The 20,022-nt window shown below is 51.4% G+C and overlaps 1 protein-coding gene across 1 annotated transcript; it reads left to right on the forward strand.

Moving 5' to 3' along the window:
* The first annotated feature begins 1,345 nt into the window (after nt 1-1,345).
* On the forward strand, nt 1,346-3,412 carry LOC147662877 (E3 SUMO-protein ligase KIAA1586-like). Its single transcript, XM_086950825.1, has one exon. The coding sequence runs from the start codon at nt 1,613-1,615 to the stop codon at nt 3,410-3,412; it is 1,800 nt and encodes a 599-aa protein (XP_086806951.1). The 5' UTR covers nt 1,346-1,612.
* The last annotated feature ends 16,610 nt before the right edge of the window (nt 3,413-20,022 follow it).

Here is a 20,022-nt window from a genome sequence, read left to right on the forward strand (position 1 = left end):
AAAGCAATGAAGATGTGGGGAATATGTAAAAATCTCTGCAAGTAAAACAAGATTGAAGGTTATTCCTCTTGATGCAGGTTTTTAAATTTAAGGCTGCGTTTTTACAAATGTTTTATTTACTGTTCAAAAACACCCTTAAGTTATTACAATCAAAAGCTGTTACTCTTCCTCTCGGGTGGTCTGTCGCAGGTTTTCTGCCATTGCAATGAATGGAAATGCAGCTGTTTGGTAGTTAATAGGTTACTGTTCTATATTAGGATTTAAAGTTATAAACTGCAAGTAACAAAATGAGCTTTCTGACAGAAGCAGTAATGCACTGACCTAGTTACATTACATGTGATTTTTGATCTGCATGGTTCACCAGCTTTTCATCAGGCATTTTAACCTCCTCGGCTACTTAATGAATCAACTTCCAGTAGGCAAAACCTAGATCTCTCTGCAGCAGGTCCATCATTCTTCAGTTATCTTGACATATTTATGGTTGCCTGAAAATTGCTTGAACGTAGTCAATCATATTTTTTGCGCGCCACTGCAGCATCTTCAGGTGGGATCTTTTGATGGATTGTGTGCTTCTCAGCCATCCTGTGGGCTACCTTGATCACCCATCTCAACCATTTGCACAGTTTGTATTTTGTGTTACATCTTCTGTGATGCCGCTTTCCCCTGGGATTCAGATTTATAGACCAGTTTAAGATAATGGATGCTAATAATGGAACACATTGGCACACCCCTGTTTGTCCTAGGCTGGAATCACAGGTAATTATTTGGTCATGTTTCGTCTTGGGCCTCTTGACCGGTACCATGCATAGTTTGTAATTCTTCGGGCGTTTGCTGACTTACTTTTCTTCACTTGTAGGTTTCCAGTCTGTAAGGTATATGGATTACAGTGGTCAGGTGCGAGTACCACAAAGACAAGGTAATTCTGTTTACGTTCCTCGTTGGGTTGGGGGTTGCTGGGTAAATAGATTTACAATCTGCACCCCTTTTTCTTTTGCAGGTTCGTGAGACCGTACTACAAAGACAATTGCACAGGCAGACGGGAGTACAGGCAGAAGAGGTAATTGTTGGGTTGAGTTAAACTGTGGTGCATTTTGAACATTGTAGTACCATATATACTTACCCATGTTTTCTTCTGTTGCAGGTTTCACAGCCAGAACCCCATACATTTAAAAAGGCGCACGTGAGTGCAAGCAGAAGAGGTAATTGTTTGGTTGAGTTAAACTGTGGTGCATCTTGAACATTGTAGTATAACAGATTGCATTCATGAGCTAGGCGTCAACGTAAGCCATGTTTCCTTATTTTGCAGGCTTTGTGGGACAGCAGGCTCAAACCGGCGGGTACGGAAATGTTCAAGTGCAAAGCTGTAACTTTGGGAGAGTGCAGTGCTTCACCACAAAGGAAGAAATGTTACCTTGTATTCAAGAAAGAGTGGATGAAGGAAATTGTGGAGGCTGAGACATAGAAGTCACGAAGCAAGGTTCGCATGTAACTCGGGGAACTATTTCAATACAGTCCAGACGTGGGCTTGATTTGCAAAGCATGTGCCGTAGCCAAGATTGTTGGGGACTTTTCCACAGGGAAGAAATAGAGTGATGGCTGGAAACTGGACTACATGAAACGCCATCTACTTAGCAAAGTGCACGAGTCTGCCATGGTGATCTTGAGAAACAGAAGTGCTGCTGCCCGGTTTGGTTTTGGAGTGCGGGCAATGCTGACAGAAACTGCCACTGACAAAGCAAATAGAATGGAAGTAGTTGAACGCCAAAGATCTATGCCTGAGGAGATAAAGATTCTCATCAACGTGTTGCTGGCAGTCAAGATGAACACTTCAATGTTATCTGTACAAGACATCTATGACCACCTAGCTTTGTATGTGAAGATACCAGACAGCTGGAGGAGCAAGAACTACGCCTTTGAGTTCCTTGAGGCCATCAATAGCGTGATACACTGTGAAGCTATGACAGAACTTCGGCAAGCTTTGTATCACACCTTGATAATTGATGAGAGCACAGATATTTCTGTTACAAAAATGCTCATCCTGTACTTCAAGTTACGACCTGTAACATCAACTGCGCACAAAACGCAGTTTGGGGGCATAGTGAAGCTGACTAGCTGTAATGCTGAGGCTATCGCTACTGCCGTGAAAGAATTCTACACTGCCAATGAACTGGACCTCATGAAAATGGTCATGTTCACATATGATGGTGCGTCTGTGATGCTGGGGAAGAATAATGGTGTTGCTACTCGCCTTAAACAATCCATTCCTCATCTAGTTGAGCAGCATTGTGTCGCCCATCGAGAAGATTTGGGAGTTGATGATGCCTGGAAGAGGGTTCCAATGATTAAAGAGATCGAGACATTATTGAGGACTGTCTACACTGTGTTCTCCAGATCTCCTGCAAGGAAGTCCAAGCTGGATGAAATTGCATCGGTCACTGAATGTGAAGTTGTCTCTTTTCGACCACTGAATGAAGTCCTGTGGCTTTCAAGGCATTTTGCTGTTGGTGCACTAATTCGTAATTACGAGACTGTTCTTAAGTACTTTGAGCATGAGAAAGTTGAGGAGAATGATCCAATTGCTAAATATTGTTATAAAAAGCTATCGGACTCCAACTACCATATTTCCCTTGCAGTACTTAATGACATTCTGGGTGAATTTGCATCTTTGTGCAAACTATTCCAAAAAAGTTCTTTAACTACTGTTGAAGCTGTACAGTATGCAAGAGCAAAGATTGGCCAAATTAAGCAACAGTATTTGGGGGACACTGTCTTTTGGAGGAGCAATGTAAGAGAGCTGATGGTATTGTACAAGGAAAGGCAAGAGTTTGACAGTGGGCCTATTTTGTCTTTTGTTTCCCTTCTTTGTGAGCACATGCAAAAAAGGTTCCCTGAAGGTGAGCTTAAAGAATGGGCAAGTTTTGAGATCCAGGCAATAGCCACACAATCGCATTTTGATTTTGGGACTGAGAATATTGAAAGACTTGTTGAAAAGTATAAAAATGTCTTGGCCCTGGGTGATTGTGAAACACCAGAAGATGTTGTTCGACAGTACAAAGACTATAAATATGTGGTGGCAGAACATGTTAAGGGTGGGTTATTCACCACCTTTCAAGACATGGTGGCTTTCACTGTACACAATGCTGCTCAGTATAGTGTGGTGTCTCAGCTTGTTGATGTCTGCGCAACATTTCAAGCATCTAGTGCAGACTGTGAACGAGGATTCAGCCTCATGAATACTATCAAGAGCAAATTGAGGAATAGACTAGAGGAGAAGCATTTGGACATGCTGATGAGGACAAAGGCCTACCTCCTGAATGGGAAAGTTGACCTAGACCGAGTTTATCAGCACTGGAAAAATGGCAAGGATCGCCGTGAGATGCAACCCTGTCACCCATCTAGTGACGCCACTTGACGTGTCTGAACAGCCTTCTCCCTTCTTGTGTATATGTGATATTGTATAGGATCGCAACATTTCCCCACCCAATGAACTGTGCTCCAGTTAAGAATATTTATTAAAATCTTATGATGGTACCACCATTGAAGTCTTGTGCTTTTCTAAACTTGAAGTGTACTTGCCAGTGTAACCAATTCATGTCATGGCGTGCTTATCCAATTTGCAAACTGCCCTTAGGACCCTTATTGTGGCGCTGTATGTGTGAAAATGCACTATCTTTTCACTTTTTAAAGTAAACTTTTTGAGTGCCATTTGGCGCCGCAGACATGCGCTGTTTGGTTCCTGGCGCACATAGCCACATAGCCTCCACTGCCGCACACAGAGGAAAAAATAAGAGGGAACATTGGATGGGAGTTACCTCTCAAAGCTCCAAAGCAAGACATTGTGGACTATGTACTTGGTCTCCGCTCCAGGATGGCTGAGTACATGAAAAAGGCATCCAAAAACCTTGAGGCTAGCCAGGAACTCCAAAAAGCCTGGCATGACCAAAAGGCTGTGCTGACTGTTTACCAGCCAGGGCAGAAAGTGTGGGTGTTGGAGCCAGTGGACCCAGCAGCACTCCAAGACAAATGGTCTGGACCCCACACTATTGTTGAACAGAAGGGCGAGGTAACCTACCTGGTTGATCTTGGAACTCCCAGGAGCCCCCACAGGGTGCTTCATGTCAACAGATTGAAACCATATGTTGACATGGCAGACATGGGCTTGCTCATGGCTACAGATGAGGGACAGGAGGAGGAGAGTGACCCTCTCCCAGACCTGCTTTCTCAGAACCCTGATGATGGTTCAGTTAATGGTGTAGCCTTGGCAGGCAGCCTCACTGGCCAACAGCAACAAGATTGAAAACAAGTTCTACAGTCCTACAGACATATGTTTTCACTGACTCCAAGTCAGACAAACTGGTGCACCCATGAGGTGGACGCTGGTGACAGTCTGCCTATGAAGAGTAAAATCCACAGGCAACCTGACCATGTCAGGGACTGTAACAGGACAGAGTTCCAAAAGATGTTGGAGTTGGGAGTTATTGAGCCCTCAGAGAGCCCCTGGGCCAGTCCAGTAGTCCTTGTGCCTAAACCTCACACCCAAGAAGGTAAGAGAGAGATAAGGTTTTGTGTGGACTACAGAGGTCTCAAATGCTGTCACTAGGACAGATGCCCACCCAATACCAAGGGCAGATGAGCTCATTGACAGATTGGCTTCTGCCAAGTTTTTGAGCATATTTGACTTGACAGCTGGCTACTGGCAGATCAGACTAGCTGATGATGCAAAAGCTAAAACAGCATTTTCCACCCCAGGAGGACATTATCAATTTGTGGTAATGCCCTTTGGTCTGAAAAATGCACCTGCCACATTTCAAAGGTTGGTGAACCAAGTCCTCACAGGCCTGGATGACTACTGTGCAGCTTATCTAGATGATATTGCTGTCTTTAGCTCCACCTGGGAAGATCACCTGATCCACCTGAAAAATGTTTTTGAGGCCCTGCAAAAGGCAGGCCTAACTATCAAGGCTAACAAGTGCCAGATAGGGCAGAGTAAGGTTGTGTACCTGGGCCACCTTGTAGGTGGGGGTCAGGTTCAACCACTGGAGAGCAAGATCCAGACCATAAAGGACTGGACTCCTCAAACCACCCAGACACAGGTCAGAGCTTTCTTGGGCCTGTCAGGTTACTATAGGAAGTTTGTTAAGAATTATGGGTCCATAGTGACTCCTCTTAATGACCTCACTTCCAAGAAAATGCCAAAGAAAGTTCAGTGGACAGTAAGCTGTCAAAAGGCATTTGATGACCTGAAGCAGGCCATGTGCACTGCACCTATTCTGCAAAGTCCAGATTACTCCAAAGAATTCATTGTCCAAACAGATGCTTCTGAGATGGGTCTGGGAGCTGTTCTTTCACAATTGAATAAAGATGGTCAAGACCAGCCAAAAGGCTGACCCCTAGGGAGAAACGTTGGTCAGCTACTGAGAGGGAGGCCTTTGCTGTGGTTTGGGCCCTGAAGAAGCTGAGGCCATACTTGTTAGGTACTCACTTCAAGATTCAGACAGACCATAAGCCCCTCTTGTGGCTAAATCAGATGAAGGGTGAAAATCCCAAACTGCTTAGGTGGTCCATTTCTCTACAGGGGATGGACTTTACAGTGGAACATAGACCTGGGACTGACCATGCCAATGCAGATGGACTCTCCAGATATTTCCACTTAGAACATGAAGACTCAACTGGTCAAGTTTAGGTTAGTTTAATGTCCCTATGTTTGGTGGTGGGAGTTGTGTAGGAGAGTAGGGTCTTCTTCCTATGGTCACCCCCACTTTTTGCTGTGATTTTCTGGTTTTTCGACTTTAGTGTGGCTGTGGGCCTGCTAATCAGACCCACAGCCCAGCTGTTCTCTCTTTAAATTAATACCATGTACTTTAGGTACATACCTATTTGGGAATTGGGTCACCTTTGTGAGCCCCTGTATAGTGTACCCTAGGTACCCAGGGCATAGGTGCATCCAAGGCCTACCAGGGGCTGCAGCATGTATTATGCCACCCCTGGCTGGCCATCCAAACTGAAACCACAGGCTGATGGAGGAGTGTGGCTCAATGGTTAGAGCGGCAGACCCTGTTGCAGAGTTCTGGCCCGGGACCAGGGTTCAATTTCCGCCTCGGCAGGTCTTGGGCTCAATTTCCTTGGACCTGACAATAGCTTGCTTAACCTCCACACCGGCCCCAAAAGCGCTAGGATGCCTGGCTTCACCCTGGGGGTGCCCAGGAGTGGACACTTCACAAGGATAGCCAGGAAGGGTTCGACAGCGGTATGAGTAATAGCGCCAGGAAACCGCTTGGTGACAGTGCGCTCTACAAATACCTTGACATTTACATTTACATTTACATTCACATCACTCAGCCTGGGTAAGGTAGTGTAATCACCCCTTACTTAGATATAGTATCTCTATATCTACTCTATATATAGACACATATGCACCTATAAGTCACTCCTATGGTAGGCCTCTACAATCTGGAGGCAGAGTGCTTGGTTTTATGTGAGAGGGTGCTGTAGCATGAGCTGAGCCCTTCTGCAGCTTTCGGAACCATCTCCTTATAGCTGTCCTATGATAAAGCCTTACCATATACTCTTTAGTATATTATTATACTCGCGGTTAATGCTAACTTTGGTTTGGCTTTATCAAAACATGTTGTGTAAGGTGTCAAACACTTTGGAATTCTACCCCCCCCCACCCCGCCAGTCCTGGCGGCGGGGGTAGCATTCCACCCTTCTAGAGGGAGAAGACATGTAGTTACTGCTAACTCCGGTTAAAGTTAAACAGCGCCTCAGCATCACAAAATGGATGCTGCTGCCACAGACACGAGTCTGACCTCCTGCAGCTGGGGGAAACTCCAGCGAGGGAGGCCTGGACAATAGGTTTCCTGTCGAGGGAGGTGCTAGCACCTCCCCAGACAGCCTGTAGTGTATTGGGGCTAGGTGGGTTGAATGGAAAGATGCTTTTCCAGACACTGCCTGGGGCACACAAGGTGCTCCATGCATAGCCCGGTTAGAACTAGTTGCTGGGGCACGCCAGCCCCGCTCTGGCGCGAAACTGGACAAAGGGAAAGGGGTGTAACCACCCCCTTCTCAGGTACACCCTTAGGAGGGACCTAGCAGGTAATCCAGCCCCTAAAATCAGTATAAAGATAGGAGCTGTGTCTAGAGACTTTAGATTATCCTGGAATGAAACTCTGAAACGAAACTCTTGGACCTTCGATGTTCCATATCAACGAGAAGACTGAAGACATCTCCCTTGTGGTCAGGGAGTGACCACCCTGTGCAAACAGGCACCACCAGTAACTTGCCGGTCTGCGTTGTCGACGCTCCTGCCGGAACCCAAAGACTCAGCGACACAGGAACTGGACTTCCAGACTTCTCAGACTCCGATCCACATCCACAGCAAAGCTGAGACCAGTGGCGGACACGAGAGACGTTGGACAGGACACCCTGGACATCCTGCATTTTGCTAACAGTGCAACTACTGAGGCACCCTCACAGTTGTGCATTGGGGTTTGAGAAGCCCCAGATCCGAGCGCCATTTGCACCGAAACTCAGCCCTCCACACTCCACGAGTGCCGCGTGGGGCCTGCTCTTGCATTTCAACTCGACGCGTCTTCCCGGTTGCTAGCCCGCTGGCTTTTGACCCCTATGAAGACGAACCTTTGAATCTACACCACTGGCCTGGTTGCTCCAGGCTCGCCCCAGCTTCCCTGAAAAGGAGAAGCACCCCAGACCTTGCTGGTCTCACTCGAAGCCAATCTTCCCTTCCTGCGTGGATTGCGTTTGCCAAGGCTTGTTGGGTCCAATTCAGATACCGACACAGCAGTCAACTAGATCCTTTGTGGGACAGCTCGAATCCAGCTCCTGATCCTCGTGGCTGCAGAGACAAGCTTCACCTTCTTCACCTGAAACACTCAACATCGCCTGGTTCCTTCCTGGTCACTGGCTAGTGACCCAGACTATGTCCCCTCTGCTTTCAGGTTCTTCACATCTTTGATCCACCCTTGGATCCACCCGGACACTTTTCTCCTGGTCGGCTGCCGCACTTCTTTGCAGCTCTCCATAGGAAACAGAGATGAAATCCGACACGAAAAGACACCTATGCACCCGGCTTCCCTGGGTGAGGTAACTCGAGTACTCCGGTGCTCCCGTAGGTGCTGACTCTCCAAGTGTCCTAGTTTAAAAGGGTTTTACTGTAGTCCATCCGGAAGTGTCCTGAATCAACTACTTTGTAACTTTTACGTTCCCATTATAACTCTATGGTAACTTGCGACTATGTTTAGACACTGCACGCGTCTCCCGTGGGCCTCCTACTTCCAATCCCTTAGTTGTCCAGTGTAGCCCCAGCGATTCCCTAGGCTCTAGGCCTATTCACCATTCCTGAAGTGGCTCTTATACCACTTACTTAGTATATAGTTCGTGAGGCCCCTAGGGCAGAATTGTATTTTTGCAACTTATAGTATGCTTAATGAGTAACTTGTAATGTATCTCGATCTCTGACCTCATAAAGAGTCCAGAGGGGTTGTGTTAGTAATAAATACATATATATTTGATATATACCTTGTGTGGTGTCCTTTCGTTTGGTATTCAAGGGATTATTTATGGTAAAACAGCTGGCTTTACATGCTCTCTGAAGTTTTAGCCTAAGACTGCTGGTCCATGCTACCACTAGGATAGCTTATTTATAAGGTTGACTTTACAACCACCATCAATAAGGGTCGTTTAGACTGGTGCAAGGTGCCCACTAGAATAGTGGGCATCATATGCCAGGCTAACTTCTCACATTTACTCTGTCTATCTGTCGCCCTCACTCCATCTATTGCCCTCACTCTATCTATCTATCTATCTATCTATCTATCTATCTATCTATCTATCTATCTATCGCCCTCACTCTATCTATCGCCCTCACTCTATCTATCGCCCTCACTCTATCGCCCTCACTCTATCTATCTATCACCCCCACTCTATCTGTCCATCTATGGCCTTCCATCACTATCGCCCTCACTCTATCTATCTATCACCCTCACTCTACCTGTCCATCTATCGTCCTCACTCTATCTGTCTATCGCACTCACTCTATCGCCCTCACTCTATCTATCCATCGCCCTCACTCTGTCCATCTATCTATCACCCGAACTCTTATCTGTCTATCTATTGCACTCACTCTATCGCCATCACTTTATCTATCTATCGCCCTCCCACTATCTATCACCCTCACTCTATCTATCGCCCTCACTCTATCTATCGCCCTCACTCTATCTATCGCCCTCACTCTATCGCCCTCACTCTATCTATCTATCACCCCCACTCTATCTGTCCATCTATGGCCTTCCATCACTCTATCGCCCTCACTCTATCTATCTATCACCCTCACTCTACCTGTCCATCTATCGTCCTCACTCTATCTGTCTATCGCACTCACTCTATCGCCCTCACTCTATCTATCCATCGCCCTCACTCTGTCCATCTATCTATCACCCGAACTCTTATCTGTCTATCTATTGCACTCACTCTATCGCCATCACTTTATCTATCTATCGCCCTCCCACTATCTATCACCCTCACTCTATCTATTGCCCTCCCTCTATCTATCTATCGCTCTCCCTCTTTCTATCTATCGCCCTCCCTCTATCTATCTATCTATCACCCTCACTCTATCTATTGCCCTCCCTCTATCTATCTATCGCTCTCCCTCTTTCTATCTATCGCTCTCCCTCTATCTATCTATCGCCCTCCCTCTATCTATCTATCGTCCTCACTCTATCTATCTAGTGCATCACCACAGCATCACTCAGCATCACCACAGCATCACTCAGGGGCACCACAACAACACTGAACGCCACAGTATCACTTGTCACCACCACAACATCACTCAGCGCCACCACAGCATCAGTGTGTGCAACCATTCAACAACAACTGGTTCAAATATGTTCTCTCAATGTTTCAAGCTTTATTAAAAATGTCACAAAAAGATGTTAATATTTCACTTCTGTTCTTGGATTTTCGTCACAGTAAAATACAATGAACATGGCAAATACTTGAGGAGATGGATGTCGAGCCCGCCATCGTGCTTTTTCTTCGGCAGCTCTATTCAGGGGCAACAGCTAAAGTAAGACACGGGTTGAGGGGGGAGTGTACGGGGTCTTTCAGCATAGAGAAGGGGGTAAGACAAGGCTGCGTGCTGGCCCCATTTCTTTTCTCACTATACACAAATAATTTGGAGGCTGAACTGGGGGCCAGTAAAATTGACTCTCCAAAGTATGGTACTAAGCAGATTGTTTCCCTTCTTTATGCGGATGACGCGTTACTGATGGCTAGAGCGAAGGTGGATGCTCAGAGGGCCCTACTGAAGTACGTAGAATTTATGGAAGCTAGGGGCCTCAGAATTAACGCTAAGAAATCGTTTGTGATGCGCTGTGGTAAAGGTCGTGCAAGCTGTAAGCACCTCAAAGTGGCAGGTCTCGAAATCGAACACACTAAAACCTTTCCATACCTGGGGGTACTAATTGATGGATCAGGCACCTGGGGACCTGAGGTTAAGAATAGGACCCTATCCTTTAAACGATCCATAGTGGCGCTGATGAATTTTTCCACCAAATTAGGTAAAAGACCTCCTGAAATTATGCTAAATATCTATGTGGCCAAATGTAGAAGCGTTGCACTGTATGGGGCAGGAATCTGGGGGTATCAGGATATATCATCCTTACAAATTGCAGAAAATAATTTTTTTAGATACCCGTTAGCTCTCCCTAAGGCCACCTCTGTATATAACTGTCACGCCGAACTAGGTATGGACCACATAACTGATTTGATTAAACTGCAACCTATTCTGCTTTGGCGGAGAGTATGGGCCTCAGAAGCCCTTGGCTTCAACCAGGGTATCATTAGAGATGTCATGGGTCTGGATAATGCAAAGCGTATTACCTGGCTTGAGTATGTTAGGAAAACGCTAACTGACCTCCAAAGGCCTGAGTGGTTTAGTAACCCGGACTTGATCCGGGAGGTCCCAAAAAAAGTATTAAAAAAATTATGTATGAATCGCTTTGGCCTACTAAGGTGCACAGGAGGATTGAACATCAATTGTCACTGACCTGTTATTCAATACAACCATACTTAACTCTCAGCACCCTGGGGTTTGATCGTTTTATCCTGACTAGATTCAGGTTTAACCTATTTCATCGGCTAGTCACGTTCCCAACTAAAAATGACTGGAGCAGAACTTTAGCCCCTTGTCCATGTGACAATATGTCATCTCAAACCACCTTTCACGTGGTGTTGTTCTGCAAACTGTACGAAAAGGAACGTAGTAGATGGATCAAACAATACCTGAGACAGGGAGCGTGGTGGCAATGTAGGCCAGCGTACCTTAGCTTGCAGCAGTTGGGAAATGTCACATGTACTATGGTTATGACAGGTTTTTAAAATAATGTCTTAACCCCTTCCCTGCTGGCCCGTTTCCGCCGCTGTGCGGTAAACAAAAGAACAGGGGCGGGCCATGACGAACCCCAGCCGTCATCAGCACACGAGCACTGTAGTGCATGACGGCTGGGGTTCGTCATCAGCATGGAAGGGGTTAAGGAAACGCAATTCAATGATTAGCTAATATTTTACATTTGCTAGATTTACTATAACATGGTTTAATTCTTTTTTAACTCAAATGTTATTTATTACTATATGAATGTAAAATGTATATATGTGTGTTCTTGCCTTTATGATTTTTTATACTATGAAAATCGAATAAAGCTAATCTGAATCACTGAACATAATCTTCACAAAAGTTATTTACAAAAGTTAAAGCTACTGCCATTGTAAATTACAATAACTTTTATTTAAGTATTAATTATTAAAAAAAATTAAAAACCATTATTTGTAATATCAATACATCTAAGTCACGTAAATACAACACATATTGCATTACAAATGCTATAGGTGTCACATTTGCGAAAGTTAAAAGTATTGGCATTGTAAATGACAAAGCTATTAATTTCGCTATTTTCAAAACCAACACATAAATAACATTTTTGGCATTTACAATACCAATAGCTCAAACTTTCCTAATGCGAGACCTATTGCATTGCAAATGCTTGTTTGAGGAGTCACAAACGGACGACTCTCAGACAAGACACCATTTGAGTCGCTCCTGCTCAGAAACGGTGAGAGTACTTCTAGAATCACTAACAGGAATTTTTACCGAAGAAAACGAAACAACAGCAGACACAACTACCCTAACTAGCTAGCACGTCGATAAAGAGTTGTTACCTCAAGAAATACTTTCGTTGAAGTGTGCAGCTGTGTGGTAGCGCGAGCTTGACCTTCTAATGTAGTTTGCAAAAGAACGAGCGCTGCAGGAGAGATCTAGCTGGCAGCCATCTTGAGTTTCTAGCGCTGCCAGCTCTTCCTCCAAGCAATTATCTTAGTAGGTAGTTTCTGATTCCAGTTAGTTTTCCCACAGGATAAACAGGCTACAGTTTTAGTGGGAATCCATTCCTGACACAGGAAGTGCTCACAGGGCTGTCACAGACCCGGCAGCGCTCACAGGCAGGCAGTGCCCACAGGGCTGTCACAGACCCAACAGCGCTCACAGGCAAGCAGTGCTCACAGGGCTATCACAGACCCAAAAGCGCTCACAGGCAGGCAGTGTTCACAGAGCTGTCCCAGACCCAGCAGTGCCCACAGGGCTGTCACAGACCCGGCAGCGCTCACAGGCAGGCAGTGCCCACAGGGCTGTCACAGACCCGGCAGCGCTCACAGGCAGGCAGTGCTCACAGATCTGTCACAGACCTGGCAGCGCTCACAGGCAGGCAGTGTTCACAGAGCTGTCCCAGACCCAGCAGCGCTCACAGGGCAGTCTCAGACCCAGCAGCGCTCACAGGCAGGTAGTGCCCACAGGGCTGTCACAGACCCGGCAGCGCTCACAGGCAGGCGGCAGTGCTCACAGAGCTGTCACAGACCTGGCAGCGCTCACAGGCAGGCAGTGCCCACAGGGCTGTCACAGACCCGGCAGGGCTCACAGGCAGGCAGTGCTCACAGGGCTGTCACAGACCCAGCAGCACTCACAGGCAGCCAGTGCTCACAGAGCTGTCACAGACCCAGCAGCTCTCACAGGGCTGTCTCAGACCCAGCAGCGCTCACAGGCAGGCAGTGCTCACAGGGCTGTCTCAGACCCAGCAGCGCTCACAGGCAGGCAGTGCTCACAGAGCTGTCACAGACCCAGCAGCGCTCACAGGCAGGCAATGCTCACAGGGCTGTCACAGACCCAGCAGCGCTCACAGGCAGGCAGTGCTCACAGAGCTGTCACAGACCCGGCAGCGCTCACAGGCAGGCAGTGCTCACAGGGCTGTCACAGACCTGGCAGCGCTCACGGGCAGGCAGTGCTCACAGGGCTGTCACAGACCCGGCAACGCTCACAGGCAGGCAGTGCTCATAGGGCTGTCACAGACCCAGCAGCACTCACAGGCAGGCAGTGCTCACAGACCTGTCACAGGCCCAGCAGCACGCACAGGCAGGCAGTGCTCACAGACCTGTCACAGACCCAGCAGCACTCACAGGCAGGCAGTGCTCACAGAGCTGTCACAGACCCAGCAGCTCTCACAGAGCTGTCTCAGACCCAGCAGCGCTCACAGGCAGGCAGTGCTCACAGGGCTGTCACAGACCCAGCAGCGCTCATAGGCAGGCAGTGCTCACAGAGCTGTCACAGACCCAGCAGCGCTCACAAGCAGGCAGTGCTCACAGGGCTGTCACAGACCCAGCAGCGCTCACAGGCAGGCAGTGCTCACAGAGCTGTCACAGACCCAGCAGCGCTCACAGAGCTGTCACAGACCCAGCAGCCCTCACAGGCAGGCAGTGCTCACAGAGCTGTCACAGACCCAGCAGTACTCACAGGCAGGCAGTGCTCACAGAGCTGTCACAGACCCAGCAGCTCTCACAGGGCTGTCACAGACCCGGCAGCGCTCACTGGCAGGCAGTGCTCACAGAGCTGTCACAGACCTGGCAGCGCTCACAGGCAGGCAGTGCCCACAGGGCTGTCACAGACCCGGCAGCACTCACAGGCAGACAGTGCCCACAGGGCTGTCACAGACCTGGCAGCGCTCACTGGCAGGCAGTGCTCACAGGGCTGTTACAGACCCAGCAGCGCTCACAGGCAGGCAGTATTCACAGAGCTGTCACAGACCCAGCAGTGCTCAGAGGGCAGTCTCGGACCCAGCAGCGCTCACAGGCAGGTAGTGCCCACAGGGCTGTCACAGACCCGGCAGCGCTCACAGGCAGGCGGCAGTGCTCACAGAGCTGTCACAGACCTGGCAGCGCTCACAGGCAGGCAGTGCCCACAGGGCTGTCACAGACCCAGCAGGGCTCACAGGCAGGCAGTGCTCACAGGGCTGTCACAGACCCAGCAGCACTCACAGGCAGGCAGTGCTCACAGAGCTGTCACAGACCCAGCAGCGCTCACAGGCAGTCAGTGCTCACAGAGCTGTCACAGACCCAGCAGCACTCACAGGCAGGCAATGCTCACAGGGCTGTCAGAGACTCAGCAGCGCTCACAGACAGGCAGAGCTCACAGAGCTGTCACAGACCCAGCAGCACTCACAGGCAGGCACTGCTCACAGAGCTGTCACAGACCCAGCAGCACTCACAGGCAGGCAGTGCTCACAGAGCTGTCACAGACCCAGCAGCGCTCACAGGCAGGCAGTGCGCACAGAACTGACGCAGACCCAGCAGCGCTCACACTGCTGTATACAGACCCTGCAGCGCTCTTACGCAGGCAGGGCTGTCACAGACCCGGCAGCGCTCACAGGCAGGCGGCAGTGCTCACAGAGCTGTCACAGACCTGGCAGCGCTCACAGGCAGGCAGTGCCCACAGGGCTGTCACAGACCCAGCAGGGCTCACAGGCAGGCAGTGCTCACAGGGCTGTCACAGACCCAGCAGCACTCACAGGCAGGCAGTGCTCACAGAGCTGTCACAGACCCAGCAGCGCTCACAGGCAGTCAGTGCTCACAGAGCTGTCACAGACCCAGCAGCGCTCACAGGCAGGCAATGCTCACAGGGCTGTCAGAGACTCAGCAGCGCTCACAGACAGGCAGTGCTCACAGGGCTGTCACAGACCCAGCAGCACTCACAGGCAGGCAGTGCTCACAGAGCTGTCACAGACCCAGCAGCGCTCACAGGCAGTCAGTGCTCACAGAGCTGTCACAGACCCAGCAGCGCTCACAGGCAGGCAATGCTCACAGGGCTGTCAGAGACTCAGCAGCGCTCACAGACAGGCAGTGCTCACAGAGCTGTCACAGACCCAGCAGCACTCACAGGCAGGCACTGCTCACAGAGCTGTCACAGACCCAGCAGCACTCACAGGCAGGCAGTGCTCACAGAGCTGTCACAGACCCAGCAGCGCTCACAGGCAGGCAGTGCGCACAGAACTGACGCAGACCCAGCAGCGCTCACACTGCTGTATACAGACCCTGCAGCGCTCTTACGCAGGCAGGGCTGTCACAGTCCCAGCAGCGCTCACAGGCAGGCAGTGCTCACAGAGCTGTCACAGACCCAGCAGCACTCACAGGCAGGCAGTGCTCACAAAGCTGTCACAGACCCAGCAGCGCTCACAGGCAGGCAGTGCGCACAGGGCTGTCACAGACCCAGCAGCACTCACAGGCAGGCAGTGCTCACAGAGCTGTCACAGACCCAGCAGCACTCACACGGCTGTATACCGACCCTGCAGTTCTCATACGCAGGCAGGGCTGTCACAGACCCAGCAGCTCTCACAGAGCTGTCTCAGACCCAGCAGCGCTCACAGAGCTGTCTCAGACCCAGCAGCGCTCACAGGCAGGCAGTGCTCACAGGGCTGTCACAGACCCAGCAGCGCTCACAGGCAGGCAGTGCTCACAGAGCTGTCACAGACCTGGCAGCGCTCACAGGCAGGCAGTGCTCACAGAGCTGTCACAGACCCAGCAGCGCTCACAAGCAGGCAGTGCCCACAGGGCTGTCACAGACCCAGCAGCGCTCACAGGCAGGCAGTGCTCACAGAGCTGTCACAGACCCAGCAGCGCTCACAAGCAGGCAGTGCTCACAGAGCTGTCACAGACCCAGCAGCTCTCACAGGGCTGTCTCAGACCCAGCAGCGCTCACAGGCAGGCAGTTCCCACAGGGCTGTCACTGACCCTGCAGCGCTCACTGGCAGGCAGCAGTGCTCACAGGCAGGCAGTGCTCAGAGAGCTGTCACAGACCCAGCAGCACTCACAGGCAGGCAGTGCTCACAGAGCTGTCACAGACCTGGCAGCGCTCACAAGCAGGCAGTGCCCACAGGGCTGTGACAGACCCGGCAACGCTCACACAGGGCAGTGCTCATAGGGCTGTCACAGACCCAGCAGCACTCACAGGCAGGCAGTGCTCACAGAGCTGTCACAGACCCAGCAGCGCTCACAGGCAGGCAGTGCTCACAGAGCTGTCACAGACCCAGCAGCTCTCACAGAGATGTCTCAGACCCAGCAGCGCTCACCGGCAGGCAGTGCTCACAGAGCTGTCACAGACCCAGCAGCGCTCACAGGCAGGCAGTGCTCACAGGGCTATCACAGACCCAGCAGCACTCACAGGCAGGCAGTGCTCACAGAGCTGTCACAGACCCAGCAGCGCTCACAGGCAGGCAGTGCTCACAGAGCTGTCACAGACCCAGCAGCCCTCACAGGCAGGCAGTGCTCACAGAGCTGTCATAGACCTGGCAGCGCTCACAGGCAGGCAGTGCCCACAGTGCTTTAACAGGGCTGCAGTGCTCACACGCAGGCAGTGCCCACAGGGCTGTCACAGACCCAGAAGCCCTCACACGCAGGCACTGCCCACAGCACTGTCACAGACTCAGCAGCACTCACACTCTGGTTGTGCCCACAGGGCTGTCACAGACCCAGCAGCGCTCACAGGCAGGCACTGCCCACAGCACTGTCACAGACTCAGCAGCACTCACACTCTGGTTGTGCCCACAGAGCTGTCACAGACCCAGCAGCTCTCACAGGGCTGTCTCAGACCCAGCAGCACTCACAGACAGGCAGTGCTCACAGGGCTGTCACAGACCCAGCAGCGCTCACAGGCAGTCAGTGCTCACAGAGCTGTCACAGACCCAGCAGCGCTCACAGGCAGGCAATGCTCACAGGGCTGTCACAGACCCAGCAGCGCTCACAGGCAGGCAGTGCTCACAGGGCTGTCACAGACTCAGCAGCGCTCACAGGCAGTAAGTGCTCCCAGAGCTGTCACAAACCCAGCAGCACTCACAGGCAGGCAGTGCTCACAAAGCTGTCACAGACCCAGCAGCGCTCACCGGCAGGCAGTGCGCACAGAACTGACGCAGACCCAGCAGCGCGCACACTGCTGTATACAGACCCTGCAGCGCTCTTACGCAGGCAGGGCTGTCACAGTCCCAGCAGCGCTCACAGGCAGGCAGTGCTCACAGAGCTGTCACAGACTCAGCAGCACTCACAGGCAGGCAGTGCTCACAGAGCTGTAACAGACCCAGCAGCACTCACAGGCAGGCAGTGCTCACAGAGCTGTCACAGACCCAGCAGCACTCACAGGCACGCAGTGCTCACAGAGCTGTCACAGACCCAGCAGCACTCACACCGCTGTATACAGACCCTGCAGTGCTCATACGCAGGCAGGGCTGTCACAGACCCAGCAGCGCTCACAGGCAGGCAGTGCTCACAGAGCTGTCACAGACCTGGCAGCGCTCACAGGCAGGCAGTGCTCACAGAGCTGTCACAGACCCAGCAGCGCTCACAAGCAGGCAGTGCCCACAGGGCTGTCACAGACCCAGCAGCGCTCACAGGCAGGCAGTGCTCACAGAGCTGTCACAGACCCAGCAGCGCTCACAAGCAGGCAGTGCTCACAGAGCTGTCACAGACCCAGCAGCACTCACAGGCAGGCAGTGTTCACAGAGCTGTCACAGACCCAGCAGCACTCACTGGCACGCAGTGCTCACAGAGCTGTCACAGACCTAGAAGCGCTCACAGGCAGGCAGTGCGCACAGGGCTGTCACAGACCCAGCAGCGCTCACAGGCAGGCAGTGCTCACAGAGCTGTCACAGACCCAGCAGCACTCATACGGCTGTATACAGACCCTGCAGCGCTCATATGCAGGCAGGGCTGTCACAGACCCAGCAGCGCTCACACGCAGGCAGTACGCACAGAACTGTCGCAGACCCAGCAGCGCTCACACGGCTGTATACAGACCCTGCAGCGCTCATACGCAGGCAGGGCTGTCACAGACCCAGCAGCGCTCACAGGCAGGCAGTGCTCACAGAGCAGTCACAGACCCAGCAGCGCTCACAGGCAGGCAGTTCTGACAGGGCTGTCACGAACCCAGCAGCGCTCACAGGCAGGCAGTGCTCACAGAGCTGTCACAGACCCAGCAGCGCTCACAGGCAGGCAGTGCTCACAGAGCTGTCACAAACCCAGCAGCACTCACAGGAACTGTCGCAGACCCAGCAGCGCTCACACGGCTGTGTACAGACCCTGCAGCGCTCATACGCAGGCAGGGCTGTCAGAGACCCAGCAGCGCTCACAGGCAGGCAGTGCGCACAAAACTGTCGCAGACCCAGCAGCGCTCACAGGAAGGCAGTGCTCACAGAGCTGTCACAGACCCAGCCGCACTCACAGGCAGGCAGTGCTCACAGGGCTGTCACAGACCCAGCAGCGCTCACAGGCAGGCAGTGCTCACAGAGCTGTCACAGACCCAGCAGCGCTCACAGGCAGGCAGTGCGCACAGGGCTGTCACAGACCCAGCATCGCTCACAGGCAGGCAGTGCTCATAGGGCTGTCACAGACCCAGCCGCACTCACAGGCAGGCAGTGCTCACAGGGCTGTCACAGACCCGGCAACGCTCACAGGCAGGCAGTGCTCATAGGGCTGTCACAGACCCAGCCGCACTCACAGGCAGGCAGTGCTCACAGGGCTGTCACAGACCCAGCAGTACTCACAGGCAGGCAGTGCTCACAGAGCTGTCACAGACCCAGCAGCGCTCACAGGCAGGCAGTGCGCACAGGGCTGTCACAGACCCAGCATCGCTCACAGGCAGGCAGTGCTCACAGAGCTGTCATAGACCCAGCAGCGCTCACACGGCTGTATACAGACCCTGCAGCGCTCATACGCAGGCAGGGCTGTCACAGACCCAGCAGCGCTCACAGGCAGGCAGTGCGCACAGAACTGTCGCAGACCCAGCAGCGCTCACACGGCTGTATACAGACCCTGCAGCGCTCATACGCAGGCAGGGCTGTCACAGACCCAGCAGCGCTCACTGGCAGGCAGTGTGCACAGAACTGTCACCGACCCTGCAGCGCTCACAGGCAGGCAGTGCTCACAGAGCTGTCCCAGACCCAGCAGCGCTCACAGGCAGGCAGGCTCACAGGGCTGTCACAGACCCTGCAGCGCTCACAGGCAGGCAGGCTCACAGGGCTGTCACAGACCCAGCAGCGCTCACAGGCAGGCAGGCTCACAGGGCTGTCACAGACCCTGCAGCGCTCACAGGCAGGCAGGCTCACAGGGCTGTCACAGACCCAGCAGCGCTCACAGGCAGGCAGTGCTCACAGAGCTGTCACAGACCCAGCAGCGCTCACAGGTCGGCAGTGCTCACAGAGCTAACAACAGAATAGAAGGGGGTCCCCCAGGGGGGGGTTCTTTTTTTAGGATGCTGGCAGGAAAGGCAGGGGAAAAGAACAGCTAAATAGAAAGCAAGAACCACCCTGCCAGGGTTAGTTAAATAGTCCCAGCAGGGGATCCAGAGGATAGGGGGAGCGGTGACACAATTCGACGTATCAGAGCCAGCGGCACATCACACAGATTCAATACGTTTTTTTATGAAAATAGAAATAATTTATTGATTAAATTATAATTCATATGAAGAATCCATATAGAGACTTTAGAACATATATACAGACATAAAGGTAACATTAGGCTTAATATGTGTCCTGATTAAAGTTCAAGCAGGAAAATGTGTTAATTCACGTTCCACACGCTCCCACAGTCATTCGCTAAACATACATTCACTTCTCAATCTTACTCACTATAGAAATA

This window comes from Lissotriton vulgaris, unplaced genomic scaffold (assembly GCF_964263255.1).
Source record: "Lissotriton vulgaris unplaced genomic scaffold, aLisVul1.2 SCAFFOLD_3597, whole genome shotgun sequence".
NCBI lineage: Eukaryota > Metazoa > Chordata > Amphibia > Caudata > Salamandridae > Lissotriton > Lissotriton vulgaris.